Source organism: Furipterus horrens, unplaced genomic scaffold, assembly GCF_987537825.1.
Source record: "Furipterus horrens unplaced genomic scaffold, mFurHor1.1.pri manual_scaffold_8, whole genome shotgun sequence".
Taxonomy (NCBI): Eukaryota; Metazoa; Chordata; class Mammalia; order Chiroptera; family Furipteridae; genus Furipterus; species Furipterus horrens.
This window is the reverse complement of record NW_028327178.1, coordinates 68,081,862-68,097,035: the sequence shown is the minus strand read 5'-3', so window position 1 is coordinate 68,097,035 and position 15,174 is coordinate 68,081,862. Positions and strand designations below refer to the sequence as shown.

The window sequence follows — 15,174 nt, the reverse complement described above, 5'->3', positions numbered from 1 at the left end:
TGTGCTGCTTTGGGCTAAAATGTTCTATTTATGTCTATTAAGTCCATTTAATCTAGAGTGTTGTTCAATGTCACAATATCCTCATTGATTCTTTGGTAGGTCTATGCATTGTTGACAATGGGGTATTAAAACCCCCTACTATGAGTGTGTTGCTTTCGATATCTTCCTTGAAGTCCTCCAAGATTTTTCTTATATAGTTCGGTGCACCAATGTTATGTGCGTATATGTTTACAATGGTTATATCTTCTTAATGGATTATTCCTCTAAGTATTATGAAGTGTCTTTCTTTGTTTCTTTTTATGGCCTTTGTTTTGAAATCTATTTTGTCTGATATAAGTATTGCTACTGCAGCCTTTTTTTCATGTCTGTTCGCTTGGAATATTTTTTTCCATCCTTTCACTTTCAGTCTGTCTAGATCTTTTGTTCTGAGATGGGTCTCTTGTAGACAGCATATATGGGGAGTCATGTTTTCTTATCCACTCAGCTACCCTATGTCTTTTGACTGGGGCATTTAATTAATTTACGTTTATGGTTGTTATTGATAGGTACTTATTCATTGCCATTTTTTTCCCTTTGGATCTGTGTTCCTCTCTCTCACTCTTTCTCTCACTCTCTTTCTCTATCTTTTACTTTATCTTCTCAAAGCAGTCCCTCTAGCATCTCTTGCAATGGTGGTTTGGTGGAGATGTTTTCTTTATTCCTTTTTAATCTGGGAAAACTCCTTATTTTGCCTTCCATTTTACATTAGAGTCTTGCTAGATAGAGTAGCCTTGATTGCAGGCTTGCTTTTTGTTACTTGGACTATTTCTCACCATTACCTTCTGGGATGTAGTGTTTCTGTTGAGTAATCAGCTGATATGATAGCCTTATTAGAGCTCTCTTGTATGTTACTAGCTGTTTCTCCCTTGCTGTCTTTAAGATTCTCTCTTTGTCTTTAAATTTTGCTATTTTAAGTATGATAGGTCTTGAATTCAGCCTCTTTGTGTTCATCTTGATGGTAACCTCTGTATTTCTTAGACTTGCGTGACTTTTTCTCTCATCAAGTTAAGGAACTTTTCTGTCATTAACTTTTCAAACAAGTTTTGTATCCCTTGCTCCTCTTCTCCTGCTGATATCCCTATAATACAGATACTATTCATTTTCATGTTGTCCTACAACTCCTATAAACCCTCTTGATTCTTGTGGAGTCTTTTTCCTTTTGTTGCTCTGTCTGGGTGTTTTCTTCTGTCTTGTCCTCAAGCTTGCTTGTCAGTGCTTGGCTTCGTCTAGCATGCCTTTAATTCCTTCTACTGTGTTCTTCATTTCAGATGTTATATCCTTCGTTTCCTTCTGACTCTTATTGATAGTTTCTACGTCCTTTTTCAGTCTAGTGGAGTGCAGTTCGTTCCTTGTAGCTTCCCTGTAGTTCTTTGTAGTTCTCATTGAGCTCATCAAGTATCATTATAATTACTATTTTGCACTCAATGTCTGATAGTTGCTTGCCTCTATTTCATTTATCATTCTTTCTGGGGATTCCTCCTTTTCTTTCAATTGGGGATTGTTTCTTTCTTTTATTGTTTAACAAGGACATAAAACAAACTTTCATTTGTGATGTTCACCATAGTGTTGCTTATGTCATCAACATATTTGAAGAATAATCGTCGGCAGCCATCTGTCTCGAGAGACGATGGTGTAGCTTCTTAAGAGTCTATCTGCACCGCCGAGAATGGCTGTGCAGTCCGACTCGGGAGTGACACGGTATCTGTCTCCTCCCGTGTTGAATCGACATCTTGCGATGACGCTGGAGTGTCCTCTCCAGTGAAGCTGAAGCTACAGAGCCTGGGCAGGGTGATATGGAGGGTCTGCTGTTGCCCATGCAGCAGACCCCCCCTCTCTTCGCAGCTGAAGGGTCCAAGGGAAAGACGGAGTCAATACAGCTTGGCTTCAGGTGCGCCGCAGGAGTTGCCGGTGTTGACTACAACGTCAAACCGCCTTAGGGACTCCGGCTCCGGATTTTCTGTCGGGGTTTACTCCCTTAGCCTTTCCCCTGAAGAGGTATGCCGCAAGGCAGCGGAGGTTTTTTGGAGTCAGAGTTTTCCTTCTCTGATGTGCCCTGACTGGAAGATCGAACCAGCGACACTTAGCTCGCAGGCCGACGCTCAATCCACTGAGCCAAACCAGCCAGGGGTGATTTGAAGAATAAAACCTTAAATATTCAGTGATAATATATTCTAGGGTTGCATACCATGGGGATTGTTTCTTTGTCTCCCTATTTTAGTTCAGTCTTCTTCTTCGTTTCTGCTTCTTAGATTGATCTTCTTTGACTCCCTGTATTCATTTTGTGACCTTCTTTGATAGGAGAACTGGGATTCAGTGCTGCCATCTCCTAGATATCCTGAACCTGATGCCCTTTATGCCATTTATGTGGGCTTTCTGGTTGTGATTCAGTTTTTGTTGCTGTTGGGTCCTTTTTTGGTGGGTCCTTCACTCCTCTGGCTGACTGAGAGTCACTCTGCCTACCACATCTTGTATGCTGTTGTACAGGTGCTGCTGGAATAAAACTGAACAGCCCAGGAAACAAACCCACACCTGTAAAAACATCCCCACCCACAATCACTATCAATAGCAATTGAACCAATATTAATAAAGGTGTAAAGACATTAAGACTATTATATGAGAGGAAAAATGAATATGAGATGACTGAAAGGAAAAGTATTTTGAGAGGGTAGGGGAAGGAGCAATAATAAGAGTAGAGAATGGAGACAAGGCAAAATGAGAACGTAAACTTTTCATCATAAATAAAGGGAAGAAAGGAGGCAGATGGAGTTATAGAAGGGAAGTGTGTATTATTAGGTTTAAACTGTTATTAAATATATATATAGTGAGAGACAGAAAAAATAGGAATCAGATTGGAGAAAAAGATCCACCATAGCAGTATCAACAACCAATGAGCAAAGATTAACATAGCTGGTATGGGAATAAGAGGGGGGGAACAAAGAAAAGCTTAAGTGATGTCTAGAGGAAAGAGAAGTAATTCTGAGAGGATGAAGGAAGAAGAAATACTAATAGTGAGGAATGAAAACCAGGCTAAGATAGGGAAAAATTAAAATCTAAAATGAAAAAGAGAAAGGGAAGGAGGATGGCAAAATGGGTAGGAGAGGGGAACAGTAAAACGTGATATTTGAAATACAAAAATAATGATCTAGAAATAAAATTAAAGGTAAGAACAACCACCATATCCACAACCAATGAGCAAAGACTGATTAAAGTGGAGAGAGAGAAAAAGTTTCCAGGGCTGTGGCCAAGATGAAGTCTTAGACGGACACGCTTGGTCTCCCTCTACAACTAGAACGGAATACAACTACCTCAAACAAAAGATAACAAGAAATTACAGAAAATAAAATTATATGGAAGCCCAACATATGAAGTTATAAACCAGCGGTGCTCGCCTGGATGGGTAGGAGGGGCAAAATTGGAACTGGAATAGAAAGGTTGGGTGGAGCTGTTTGTGGTAGCAGCAGGGAGAGCAGCAGGGGGAGCAATCCCGGCTGCAGTCAAGCCCTGGCAGCTCACAACCCCAATGCGGAGAAAGGCAGCCCCCTGATTGCATCGGACAGTAAGGCCAAGAAGGTGGGAGGACGGATACTGGTCTCCCAGCAGAGAATAACAGCAGGAATCCATCTTGGACCCCCACCCTCACACAAAGCGTTGCAGCGCGGCGAAAAAGGTCAGGATCACCACCGGTCGCCGGGTAGTGATGAGTACATGGGGGCTCCGCCCCCCACAGCCTGCCCAGGAAGGAAAGCAAAACACAAATCTGTCAAAATGAAGGAGACAACGATCGAAATCCCGGTGACGCAGCTCACGAGGCAGCAGATGAAGAACCTGACAGGTGAACAAATAAGAAACCTGTCAGAGGTTCAGTTCAGAGCTATTGTTATAAGGTGGCTTACAGAATTAACAAAAGATTTGGAACAGGACAGGGAAGGAAAGAAAACTACTCATACTGAAAAGAATGAAAACACATACGAGACAAGTGGTGAGGAAATAAAATCCAGAGATCAAGTCAACAAACTAGAACATAAAGAAGGAACAAAAAGTCAACCAGTGCAGAAAGAGGAAACAAAAAGAAAAGAAAGTGAGGAGAGGATCAGAAACCTCTGGTACAGCTATAGAGACTGAACATTCAGATTATAGGATTGCCAGAGGGCGAAGAAGAACTAGAAATTGAAAAGTTATGTGAAAAAATAATGAAGCAGAACTTCCTGAACTTGAGAAAGGAAATAGACGTACAGGTCCAGGAAACATAGAGAGTTCCAGAAAAACTGGACCCAGGGAAAACCACTCCAAGACACATTATAATCAAAATATGAAAAATTAAAGATAAAGAGAGAATCTTAAAAGCAGCAAGAGAGACTTCCGGCCAAGATGGAGGCTTAGACGGACACGGTAGGTCTCCCTCTACAACTAGAGAGGAATACAACTACTTCAAAACAAAGGATAACTAGAAATTCCAGAAAATAAAACTACACGGAAGTCCAACATATGAAGTTATAAACCAGCGGTGCCATTTGGACAGGTAAGAGTTAAAGAGGGCAGTGCTGTTTGCGGTCACACCCGGAGCGGCGGGCGGCGAGGAATCCCGGCTGCGGTCAAGCCCCAGGCGGTGCGTGACTCCGGCGCTGGGGAGAGCGGCCGCATCGCCTTGAACAGTGAGGCCCAGGGGGGCGGGAGGACGGATCCCGGTCTCCTAGCTGAATAACTGTGTGAATCCATCTTGGACCCCCGCCCCCAAAGAAAGCACCACAGGGCTGCGAAATAGGTCGCGGACAGGCAGGTGCCGGTCGCTGATTTATGACGCGTACACAGGCACTGCCCCGGACAGCCGGCCCAAGAAAACAAAACGCATCTGTCAAAATGAGGCAGACAACTATAGAAATCCCGGTGACACAACTCACCAGGCAGCAGATAGAGAACCTGACAGATGAACAGATAAGAAACCTGTCAGAGGCTCAGTTCTGGGCCATTGTTATCAGGTGGCTTACAGAATTCACAAAAGAGCAGGAAAAAGATAAGAAAGAAGCGAAAAACTTTCATAACGAAAGGAACAAAACCGCATACGAGATAGATAGTGAGAAAAAAAAAATCCAGAGTTCATTTCAACAAACTGGAATATGGAGAAGGAACAAGCAGTCAACCAATGCAGCGAGAGGAAATGGGAAGCAACAATGAGAGGATCAGAAACCTCTGGGACAGCTATAAAAGGCCCAACATAAGAATCATTGGTTTGCCAGAGAATGAGGAAGATGAACTAGAACTTGAAAAATTGAGTGAAAATATAATAAAGGAGAACTTCCCAGACTTGGGGAAGGGAATAGACTTGCAGGTCCAGGAAGCAAGGAGAGTTCCCAAGAGACTGGACCCAGGGAGAACCACTCCAAGACACATTATAATCAAAATGTCAAAAATTAAAGATAAAGAGAGAATCTTAAAAGCAGCAAGAGAGAAGAAAAGAATTATGTACAAAGGGGTCCCAATTAGACTATCAGCTGACTTCTCAAGGGAAACCCTACAGGCAAGAAGAGACTGGCAAGAAATATTCAAAGTAATGAAAATCCAAAACCTACAACCACGAATACTCTATCCAGCGAAATTGTCATTCAGAATAGAAGGACAGAGAAAGTGTTTCCAGGACAAAATAAAACTGAAAGAGTTCATTAGATCCAAACCACTGTTATATGAGATGTTAAAGGGACTGGTTTAAAAAAACAGAAGCTAGGGAGATGAAACAAAGGCAAACTTAATAGGCAACGAGAGTGGAAAAGGAACTGTGGGTACGGGAAACATATTGGGGGGAGGTCAACAGGGAGGGGTAATGGGGAAAGGGAGGGAGATGATATAGGAATTGGGGATCAAGGTAGGAGGGAATGGAATAGACGGAGAGAGGTTGGGAGGAACTGTATGCACAACTAATGGACATAATCTAAAAGGGGGGGACAACTGGAGGGAGGGGGGCCACCGGGTGGAGGGGAGCAGAGGGAAGGGAAATTGGCACAAATGTAATATTTTAATCAATAAAACACATTAAATCTGAAAAAAAAAAAAGCAGCAAGAGAGAAGAAAAGAATCATGAACAAAGGGGTCCCAATTAGACTATCAGCTGACTTCTCAAGGGAGACCCTGCAGGCAAGAAGGGACTGGCAAGAAATATTCAAAGTAATGAAAATCCAAAACCTACAACCACGAATACTCTATCCAGCGAAACTGTCATTCAGAAAGAAGGGCAGAGAAAGTGCTCCCTGGACAGAATAAAACTGAAGGAGTTCATTAGATCCAAACCACTGTTATATGAGATGTTAAAGGGACTGATTTAGAAGAAGGAGGATCAAAAATATGAGCACTAAAATGAAAACTGCATCACAAGAACCAACAACAGAAGCTAGGGAATCGAAACAAGGGCAAATTAAATAGGCAATGAGAGTGGAAAAAGAACTATAGGTATGGGGAACATATTGGGGGGAGGTTAGCAGGGAGGGGGAACGGGGAGAGGGAGGGAGATGGTATAGGAATTAAGAAGCATAGTAGGAGGGAATGGAATAGACAGGAAGAGGTTGAGAAGAACTATATGTACAACCAGTGGACATGGTCTAAAAGGGGGGTACAATTGGAGGGAGGGGGACCACCGGGTGAAGGGGAGCAGAGGGAGGGGAAATTGGGACAACTGTAACAGCATAATCAATAAAACATATTTAAAAAAACAAGTGGAGAGAGAATGAGGTTATTTTAGGAATAAAAAAATATGAGCTGACTAATGACAGGAAAAATGGGTTTGAGAGGCTGGAGGGGAGACAGATAATAAGAGTGCAGAATGGACTTCTGGCCAAGATGGAGGTGGACAGACACACTGCATCTCCCTCCACAACTAAGGAACACAACTACAGGTCGTCCTGTACTGACGAATACCTAAGGCTCCACCCCTTAAAACATAACAGGAGCAACAGCTCTACCTAAGACACAGAGACAAACAAACACAGGAGCCTGGCAAGATAAGGAGAAAGACAAGTATAGACCAAAAAGGGGAACTGATCAAGGTTCCAGTGGGAGAACTAAGTGATGAGGAGATAGCCAACCTAACAGACGAGGAGATAACCAACCTAACAGATGCAGAGTTCAAAACACTGGTGATAAAAGTGCTCACAGGCTTGACAGATATCCTTGAGTACGGTAAATGCATAAGGGAAGAAGTGAAGGCTATGCTAAGTGAAATGAAGGAAAATCCGCACAAAACCAGTGGTCAAGGGAAGGAAACCAGAGTTCACATCAAGGATTTGGAACATAAGGAAGAAAAAAAAACAGTCAACCAGTACAGAATGAGGAAACAAGAACTTAAAAAAATGAGGAAAGGCTTAGGAACCTCTGGGACAACTTTAAATGTGCCGATATTTGAATCATATCAGTGCCGGGAGGAGAAGAGGAAGACCAAGAAACTGAAAGCTTATGTGAAAAAATAATGAAGGAAAACTTCCCAAATTTGGCAAAGGAAATAGACATATAAGTCCAGGAAGCACAGACAGTCCCAAACAAGCTAGACTCAAGGAGAACCACACCATGACACATAATTAAAATGCCAAAGGTGAAAGATAAAGAGAGGATCTTAAAAGCAGGAAGAGAAAATCAGAGAGTTACCTACTAAGGGGTGCCTATAATACTTTCAGCTGATTTCTCAAAAGAAACTTTGCAGGCAAGAAGGGACTGGCAAGAAGTATTCAATGTGATGAAAAGCAAGGACCTATAACCAAGACTACTCTATCCAGCAAAGCTATCATTTAGAATGGAAGGTCAGATGAAGTCCTTCCCAGACAAGGTAAAGTTAAAAGAGTTCATCATCGCCAGGCCATTATTATATGGAATATTGAAGGGACTTATTTAAGAAAAAGATCACAACTATGAACACTGAAATGACAGCAGACTCACAACTATCAACTACTGAATCTAAAAAAGAAAAACAAAATCCAACTAAGCAAATCAGAATAGGAACAGAATTATAGGTATGGAGATCATTTGGAGAGTTATTAGCTGGGAGGGGGATGGGGAAGAAATCGGGATATGGTACAGGGATTAAGAATCATAATTGGTTGGAACAAAATAGACAGGGGAAAGTTAAGAATAATATAGGAAAGGGTGAAGCCAAAGGACTTATATGCACAGCCTATGCACATGAACTATGGTGGGTGGGATTGCTGGAGGCAAGACGGGTACTGGGAAGAGGAGAGCAAAGGGAAAAGAAATTGGGACTACTCTAAAAACATAATCAATAAAATATACTTTTTAAAAAAGTTCAGAATGGAAGCAAGCCATAGCAAGAGAAAATAAAATTTAAAACAAAAATAAGAAAAGGTAAGAAGATGGTAAAGTGGAATAAGGGAAGGGAGTAGCAAAACAGAGATTTGAGATAAACTATAATATAAAAACTAGTGATATAATGCACAAACTTGAAGGACAAGAAATGAATGTTAAAAAGCTGTGCAGGAGTGAATACAATGGAAATCATGAAGACTGCAGTGTAATGTGTCAGTAGAATCTAGTGTTTAGCATTGTTGTCTGTTTCTGGATTCACCCCTGGTGACATCAGATGGTGTCCCAGTAAGGCCCTAGGTAGCCTGTTTCAGACTACCAGTGACCCACAGTCTGGTTGTCTCCTTCGGTTGTTAATCTAGTTACTCTGTAATCATCTGTCAGACTTAAGCACGACAGGGTGGGACAGAGTAATTCCTGTGGGTGGGGCTGTTGTGTCCCTTCAGGCTGAAGCCACTTGGAGGGGACCGCTCTGCCTGAGCAATATGGCTCCTGCAGTATGGAAAGTGACTCAGTACAGGGATCCTTGTGGCTGTTCCCTCAGTTTTCTCCCCAAAGCCACCATCTTCAGACTCTCAAGCATTTTTAGTCCACTCTGTACCTCCACCTTTGCTGGAGCCCAGGGTAGTTGGCTCCAAACAAACTTTTGTGTGTTGGCCCTCTAAAAGTCTCCCTGTGTCTCCAGCCATCTCTCCCTAGCAGACAGAAACCCTGCTGCATTTCACAGCTGGATGTTATCTGGGTTTCTTTCTGGCTCTGGTGCTACAGGCTGGGGAGCCTAGCTTGGAGGTTAGACCCCACACTTCTCAGCAGGAATGCCCCTGGCTGCTGAAATTTCCCTCTGGCACTTCAGCTGCTACCCTTGGGAGCCCAACCAGCCCTTTTGTGTCTCCTCCACACCAGTCACATTGTGGTGAAGTAGCTCCTTCTGTCTGTCCATGGTTATAAGGCTGGAGCCATTGTTCAGTTGTTTATTCCAGATGATTTCTCTAAAATTTAGTTTTAATTCCAAGCTGGTCCTGGAACAAGGTTAGTGTAGGTTCCATTTACTTGTCCTCCATCTTGGATATCTCCGCCATTATTTTTTTACAGGTGCAACTAATTGTCTCTGTTAGTGGCTACTTTCAGATAAAATTGCCTGATTGTGCTCTCAAACTCATGATGTAAATAGAGTGAGCTTTATATTGTGTGAAGTATAGTATGTAAAAACCTCTTCATTTTATTCTGCTTATTTTCAGAATAAAATTCAGGGTCTTTATTACTTTGTATGCATTTAAAACTTTAGTCAAATTACCAATCTATTGTAAATCAGTGATAGATAATTCTGGCATACTTGTTTAAATTGCAGTTTTCTGATTGGAAGACATTCCAAGTATATGAAATTAATTGTAGACTATTTAAAGGCTAGTCTTTTATTACTTTTTAGAGTAGTATATAATTTAGTTGACATTAAACATTTTGTTTTCCTGTGAAGCATCGATGTTAAAATTTTTCCAATGTAAAGTAGAAGAGAAAAAAGTCCTTTATGTCCTTTGTACCACTTTGCAAATTTTCTGATTTGATGTGCTTATGTAGAACCATGGGCAAGATGCCATGCAAGGATAGCCATGGCTCTTGCACTCTTTGCCTACTCTGTCCTGAAATAAATCTTCAGGAAAGCCTGGTTTTGTTTCTAAGTGTTGGTTTAGCTGTTCAGAAATTCTAGATGTTGTACCTCCTTCAGTAACTTATTTGCTATTTGATTCCATGCAAATCAGTTAATGGGTTTTGTCTTTTTGTGAAGTCTGTATAATAATTATAGAAAATCTTTGCTGGTTTTTCATGACAGGACCCAAATATTAGTAACCAGTCTTGCCTTGGCTTCGCCTCTGCAGAAATTATGTGCACAGTCACCAGACATGCTAATCTCTGATAATTAATACATCCCAACTAATTTACTAATTTAATTTATCTAAATTTGACTTTTTTTCAAGTTTAATTCAACTAAACTAAACATGCCTTCTGGTTAGAAACACAGTTGATCGATGCATTATGAGAAATACATCAGCTGAATGGGCTAAAATTTGCTGGGGGCCTGTGAGTTAATTTTTCCACTAGGGAAATCATTTGTGAAACAAAATATAGATGCAAATATAGATCCATTTACATAGAATCAGAACAATTGTGTGGCATTATGACCTTGGTAAGGTCTTGCCAGAACCAAGAGAGTCAGGTCGCTGAAGGGGCTTCTACCAAACCAGCCAGAAACCTTAGAATCATTCTGGGAAGTTTTGTAAATGAGTTCAAGGATTCCAGTGATATATGACATTTCATTCAACTCTTGGGAAAAACTAGAGTTAGTAGGTCAGGCAAAAGTTATAATAATTAAATTTTCTAAAGAAGGTATGAATTGTATCTAGACTTACTACCCACCACCTAGTTTCTACCTTTGACATCTTATTAGTCTATCTATTTATTTAGTTTCCCCATCCATCAATCTCAATTTCTTATGTTTATTCATCCAAGTAAATTGCAGACAGTAGTACACTTTTTAAAAGCTTTTTATTTTGAAATTTTTAAAATATGCACAAAAGCAGATATAACAGTGTAATGAAGTCCTATGTATCCAGTACCCAAATCACCAATTGTCAACATTTTGCTAGCTTTGTTTTATATTTTTCCTTTGCCTATACTTTTTTCTTGTAATTTAAAACACAATATATTTCATTCACAAATACTTAATCGCTAACATAAAGATTTAATACATTACTATTTAACAAAATTCTTCTCTTATTTTTATTTTTATTTTTTTTAATCCTCACCAAGGCTATGTTTATTGATTTTTAGAGTGAAAGGAAGGGAGAGAGAGAAACATCAATTGGTTGCCTCTGATACACACCCCAATGGGAAATCAAACCCACAGCCTATGTTTGTTCCCTGATCAGGAATGAAGCCCACAATTTTTTGGTGTATAAGATGATGCTCCAACCAACTGAGCCACCCGGTTTGCCTTGATTATCTCAAAAAAATATTTTTAGATTTGCTTTGCTTGAATCAGGAGCCAAAATGATACTATCTGTAAGCTGGTGATTCAATTCAGATATATGATGATATTCCACACCAGTTATTTTGGCAAGATAACATCATAGGCCATGCTTGTACTTTCTATTACGCTTCCTCAGGCAGCACGTGATGTCTGGTCATTCCCCTTTCAGTGTTGCTAAAACTAATCCATGGATTCGAGCACTGGTACACTGATGCCTTTAATATAAAGTTTACTGTTATGCAATTGTAAAATTATGATTAATTTCCTAGATGCATTGATTAATTTGGACTTCCACAATGGTGAGTTTTCTAATTCATTGATTTCTTCTGCGTTTATTAGTTGGAAGAACTTTTCCAATCAATTTCTTGGTAACTCTGAAATGCACTTTTTCTTTTTAACCACAAAGGCAGGGTGAATGTGTGATTCTATCCATTTACTTACCAATTTTCAGAATAACAAATTTTTGCCCCAGGAGCCTCCAAAAGCTTTTTGTTTTGTTTATTTACAGTTTTAATTGTGGTAAAATACACATAACAAAATGTACCATCTTAACAGTCTTTAAATGTACTGTTCAGTAAGTAATGTGAAGTACATTCGCATTGTTGTGCAACCAATCTCTAGAATTTTTTCACCTGACAAAACTGAAACTCTATCTATACCATTAAACAACTCCCTGTTTCTCCCTCCTCCAGCCCCTGGCAAATCACTATTCTCCTTTCTCTTTCTATGAATTTGACTACCTTATGTGAGTGGAATCATACAGTATTTGTCTTTTTGTGGCCAGCTTACTTCACTTAGCATAATGTCCTTAAGATTCATCTATGTTGTAGTATGTGACAAGATTTCTTTCCTTTTTAAGGCTAAATCCAAAAGCTTTTATTTTCTAATTTTCTTTTTATTTAATTTTTTAAAAGAAGTCCTGGCTTTTTGTACACTAGTTTTGTCAATCCATTGTAAGCATTATTCTTTTTGGTGCTGAAATTGTCCCGTCTTTAGCCAGTGGGAGCCCCTCCAAGGTAGTTCCTGAGGCTTTTGACATGACTCAGTAGACTTTGATAACTTCCTTACTTTCTGGTATGATAAGGTGTTCCAGGCTATCTTCTACATTTCCTGCCCCAAACCTGGAATAGGGAATTTTTCTAAAGGGCCCTGGTTCCTTTTGATATCTAAATACTATAGTCTAGACAGCAAGATAGGCTTACTTTTTAATTCTTTCCCAATATTGTATTTTTAAATTATTAGTAGACCATAGTAAGAGTATATATAACAAAGATAAACTATTGTTAAGATGGAAATGTGATCTATTTCTTCTAGCCACATTTAAAAGGAACCTGGCCATCTATACAGTAATTTGAAACAATAGTTGCTCATTAGGATACTATGTAAGTCTTAAAAAAATTGATTGCAGGGCCACACTCCAGACCAATTTTACTAGACTCTATAGGGTGTGGCATCAGGCACCTAGATTTTACAGAGATTCCCAGGTGGTTCCACTATGCAGCCAAAGTTGAGAATGCTCATCTAACAGTGAAATCATAACCAAAATAAAATAAAAGTTAAAAAAAGTACCTGGACTCTAAAAATTCCCTTAGTCCAGAATAAATTATGTTCCAGGCTTTTCTGGATAACCTGTCTTCTATTAACTTTGTTATGGAGCCTTTTAAAATGTGGGAATCTCATAAGTAACTCAGTCTTACAAATCTCTAATATTAATTTCTCCTATTTCTGTTTTATAGATCTGAACAAGCACCAGCCTCAGGCTTATTAAGGGCACAATTAGGTCAGCATGTTGCTACCTTGAAAGAACATGATAATTTTATCAAAGAAGAGATAACTAAACTGTCTGAAGTTTTCGCAGTCAAAAATGTGGACCGGAGGACAAAGGTTAGTCATTTTTTAAAATAGTTTCAAGATGTACAGGTAGTGATTTGATAAAACAGTAACCTTCTTAACATATTTGAAAAAAATTAATAAATGAGGTTTTGTGGTTTGTTTCAACTTCATGATCTCAGGCCTTTTGCATATTGTTTTGTGTAGGAATCTTACCTCTTTACATAAAGTAATTCAGGTCCTAGAGATAATGTAATTAAATGATTCTACCACAACATTTTCCAAGGACCTTAGAGCTATCTTGTAGCATTCTGGTTTTCTTTTGCCACTCTGTACTTTAAAAACACTGTATGGTTGGTCATTCATGTCAATTCAGCAAATATGTATTCATCTTCTGTACACAGGCACTGGCCCAAATCCATTAGAAGGAAAGAAAGAAATAAAATGCTGCCCCATTCTAGGGAATGGCATAGTGGGATGCATGTAATAAGAAAATGGCAGCTTTGGCCGGGTGGCTCAGTTGGTTGGAGTGTCATCCTGTATACCAAAAGGTTGTGGGTTCAATCGCCAGTCATATGGGAGGCAACTGATCTCTCTCTCTCTGTATGTCTCTGTCTCTCTCTCTCTCCCCTCCACCTTCCCTCCCCGTCTTTTCCTCCCTCCCAGTCTCCCATCCTCTCTTTCAAAACTCATCCTCAAATGAGGATTTAAAAAAGAAAAGAAAATGGCAAAGAATATGGGCCTTCAGAAAAGGGAGCCAAGCCATCTGGAGAAGCAATGAGGGCAAACTTTACAGTGGAGGAAGTAGAGGGGGTGTGAGGTGACTCTTAAAAGACAGGATTTTGACAGGTTCAGAATACAGGGTAGGGCAAGAGGGAGGGGCTGTTATGAGTCAAAGAACAGACTGGGAAAGCCAACAGGTATTCAGGAACCGAAGCCAGAGTCATCCTCCATGGCTGAAGTGTGGGCTCCAGGCTGTGGATGGTGGATGAGAAAGTCCAAGGTAGTCTCAGGCCCAGTTGTGCAGGGTCCATCCCAGACTAGGGAGCTTATGTTTAACTTACTAGGTTTTGGAAAGCTGTGGGAGCTTTTTGAGCAGAGCTATGAGATAATAAGATTTTGCAGTGCCTTGGGGAATTTTACCTGCTTAGATTAGGACTGAGACCATTGAGGAGGGAGCCCTGCAGAGGTTTAAACAAGACAAGGAGAAGTTGGACTTAGGAGCTGGCGCAGAGGGAGAATGAGAAAATGTTGAACAGGAAATGGAAACTGGTGGACCAAATTCCCAAGGGAAGCACAAGGGGAGGAACTAGAAGCTCAGATTTATAGTGTTCCCATCATAATCTGTCATTCCCTAGAAAAAGATCATCTCATAGTCAAAGAGATGGTCTCTTTCTCCTAAGTTTAATGTCATGAATTTTTGTTCTTTCAAAGTATGGCTTTTCATTCACGTGTATAATATAGGGTTTTCTATCTTTGATCCTTTTTAACTTTTTTTTTATCATGCACATAGTTCAAGGATTCTTTTTTAGGTATATTTTATTGATTATGCTATTACAGTTGTCTCATTTTTCCCCTTTGCCCCACTCTGCCTGGTACCCCCCCTTCCCTCAGCAATACCCCCCTTAAATCATGTCCATGGACCGTGCACATAAGTCCTTTGGCTTCTCCATATCCTTTACTATTCTTAACATCCCCCTGTCTATTTTGCACCTATAAATTATGCTTCTTAATCCCTGCACCTTTTCCCCCTCTCCCCTCCCCACTGATAACCTCCCATATGATCTCTGTATCTATGATTCTGATCCTGTTCTATTTGTTTGCTTAGTTTGTTTTAGTTTTTTATATTTAGATTCAGTTGTTGGTAGTTGTGAGTTTGTTGTTATATCACTGTTCATAGTTTTGATCTTCTTTTTCTTAACTAAGTCCCTTTTAAAAATTTTCTAATAATGGTGTGGTGATGATGAACTCCTTTAGCTTTACCT

General features: G+C 40.0%; 1 protein-coding gene across 4 annotated transcripts in view; it reads left to right on the top strand.

Annotated features, from left to right (window-relative positions):
* Nucleotides 1-15,174, top strand: part of KIZ (kizuna centrosomal protein) — a 187,982-nt gene that overhangs the window by 103,218 nt on the left and 69,590 nt on the right. For all 4 annotated transcript variants that reach the window (XM_090285988.1, XM_090285987.1, XM_090285989.1 and 1 more), the window contains one exon: nucleotides 13,096-13,243. In XM_090285988.1, coding sequence (XP_090142114.1) covers nucleotides 13,096-13,243 — 148 coding nt within the window. The remainder of the gene's footprint in view (nucleotides 1-13,095; nucleotides 13,244-15,174) is intronic.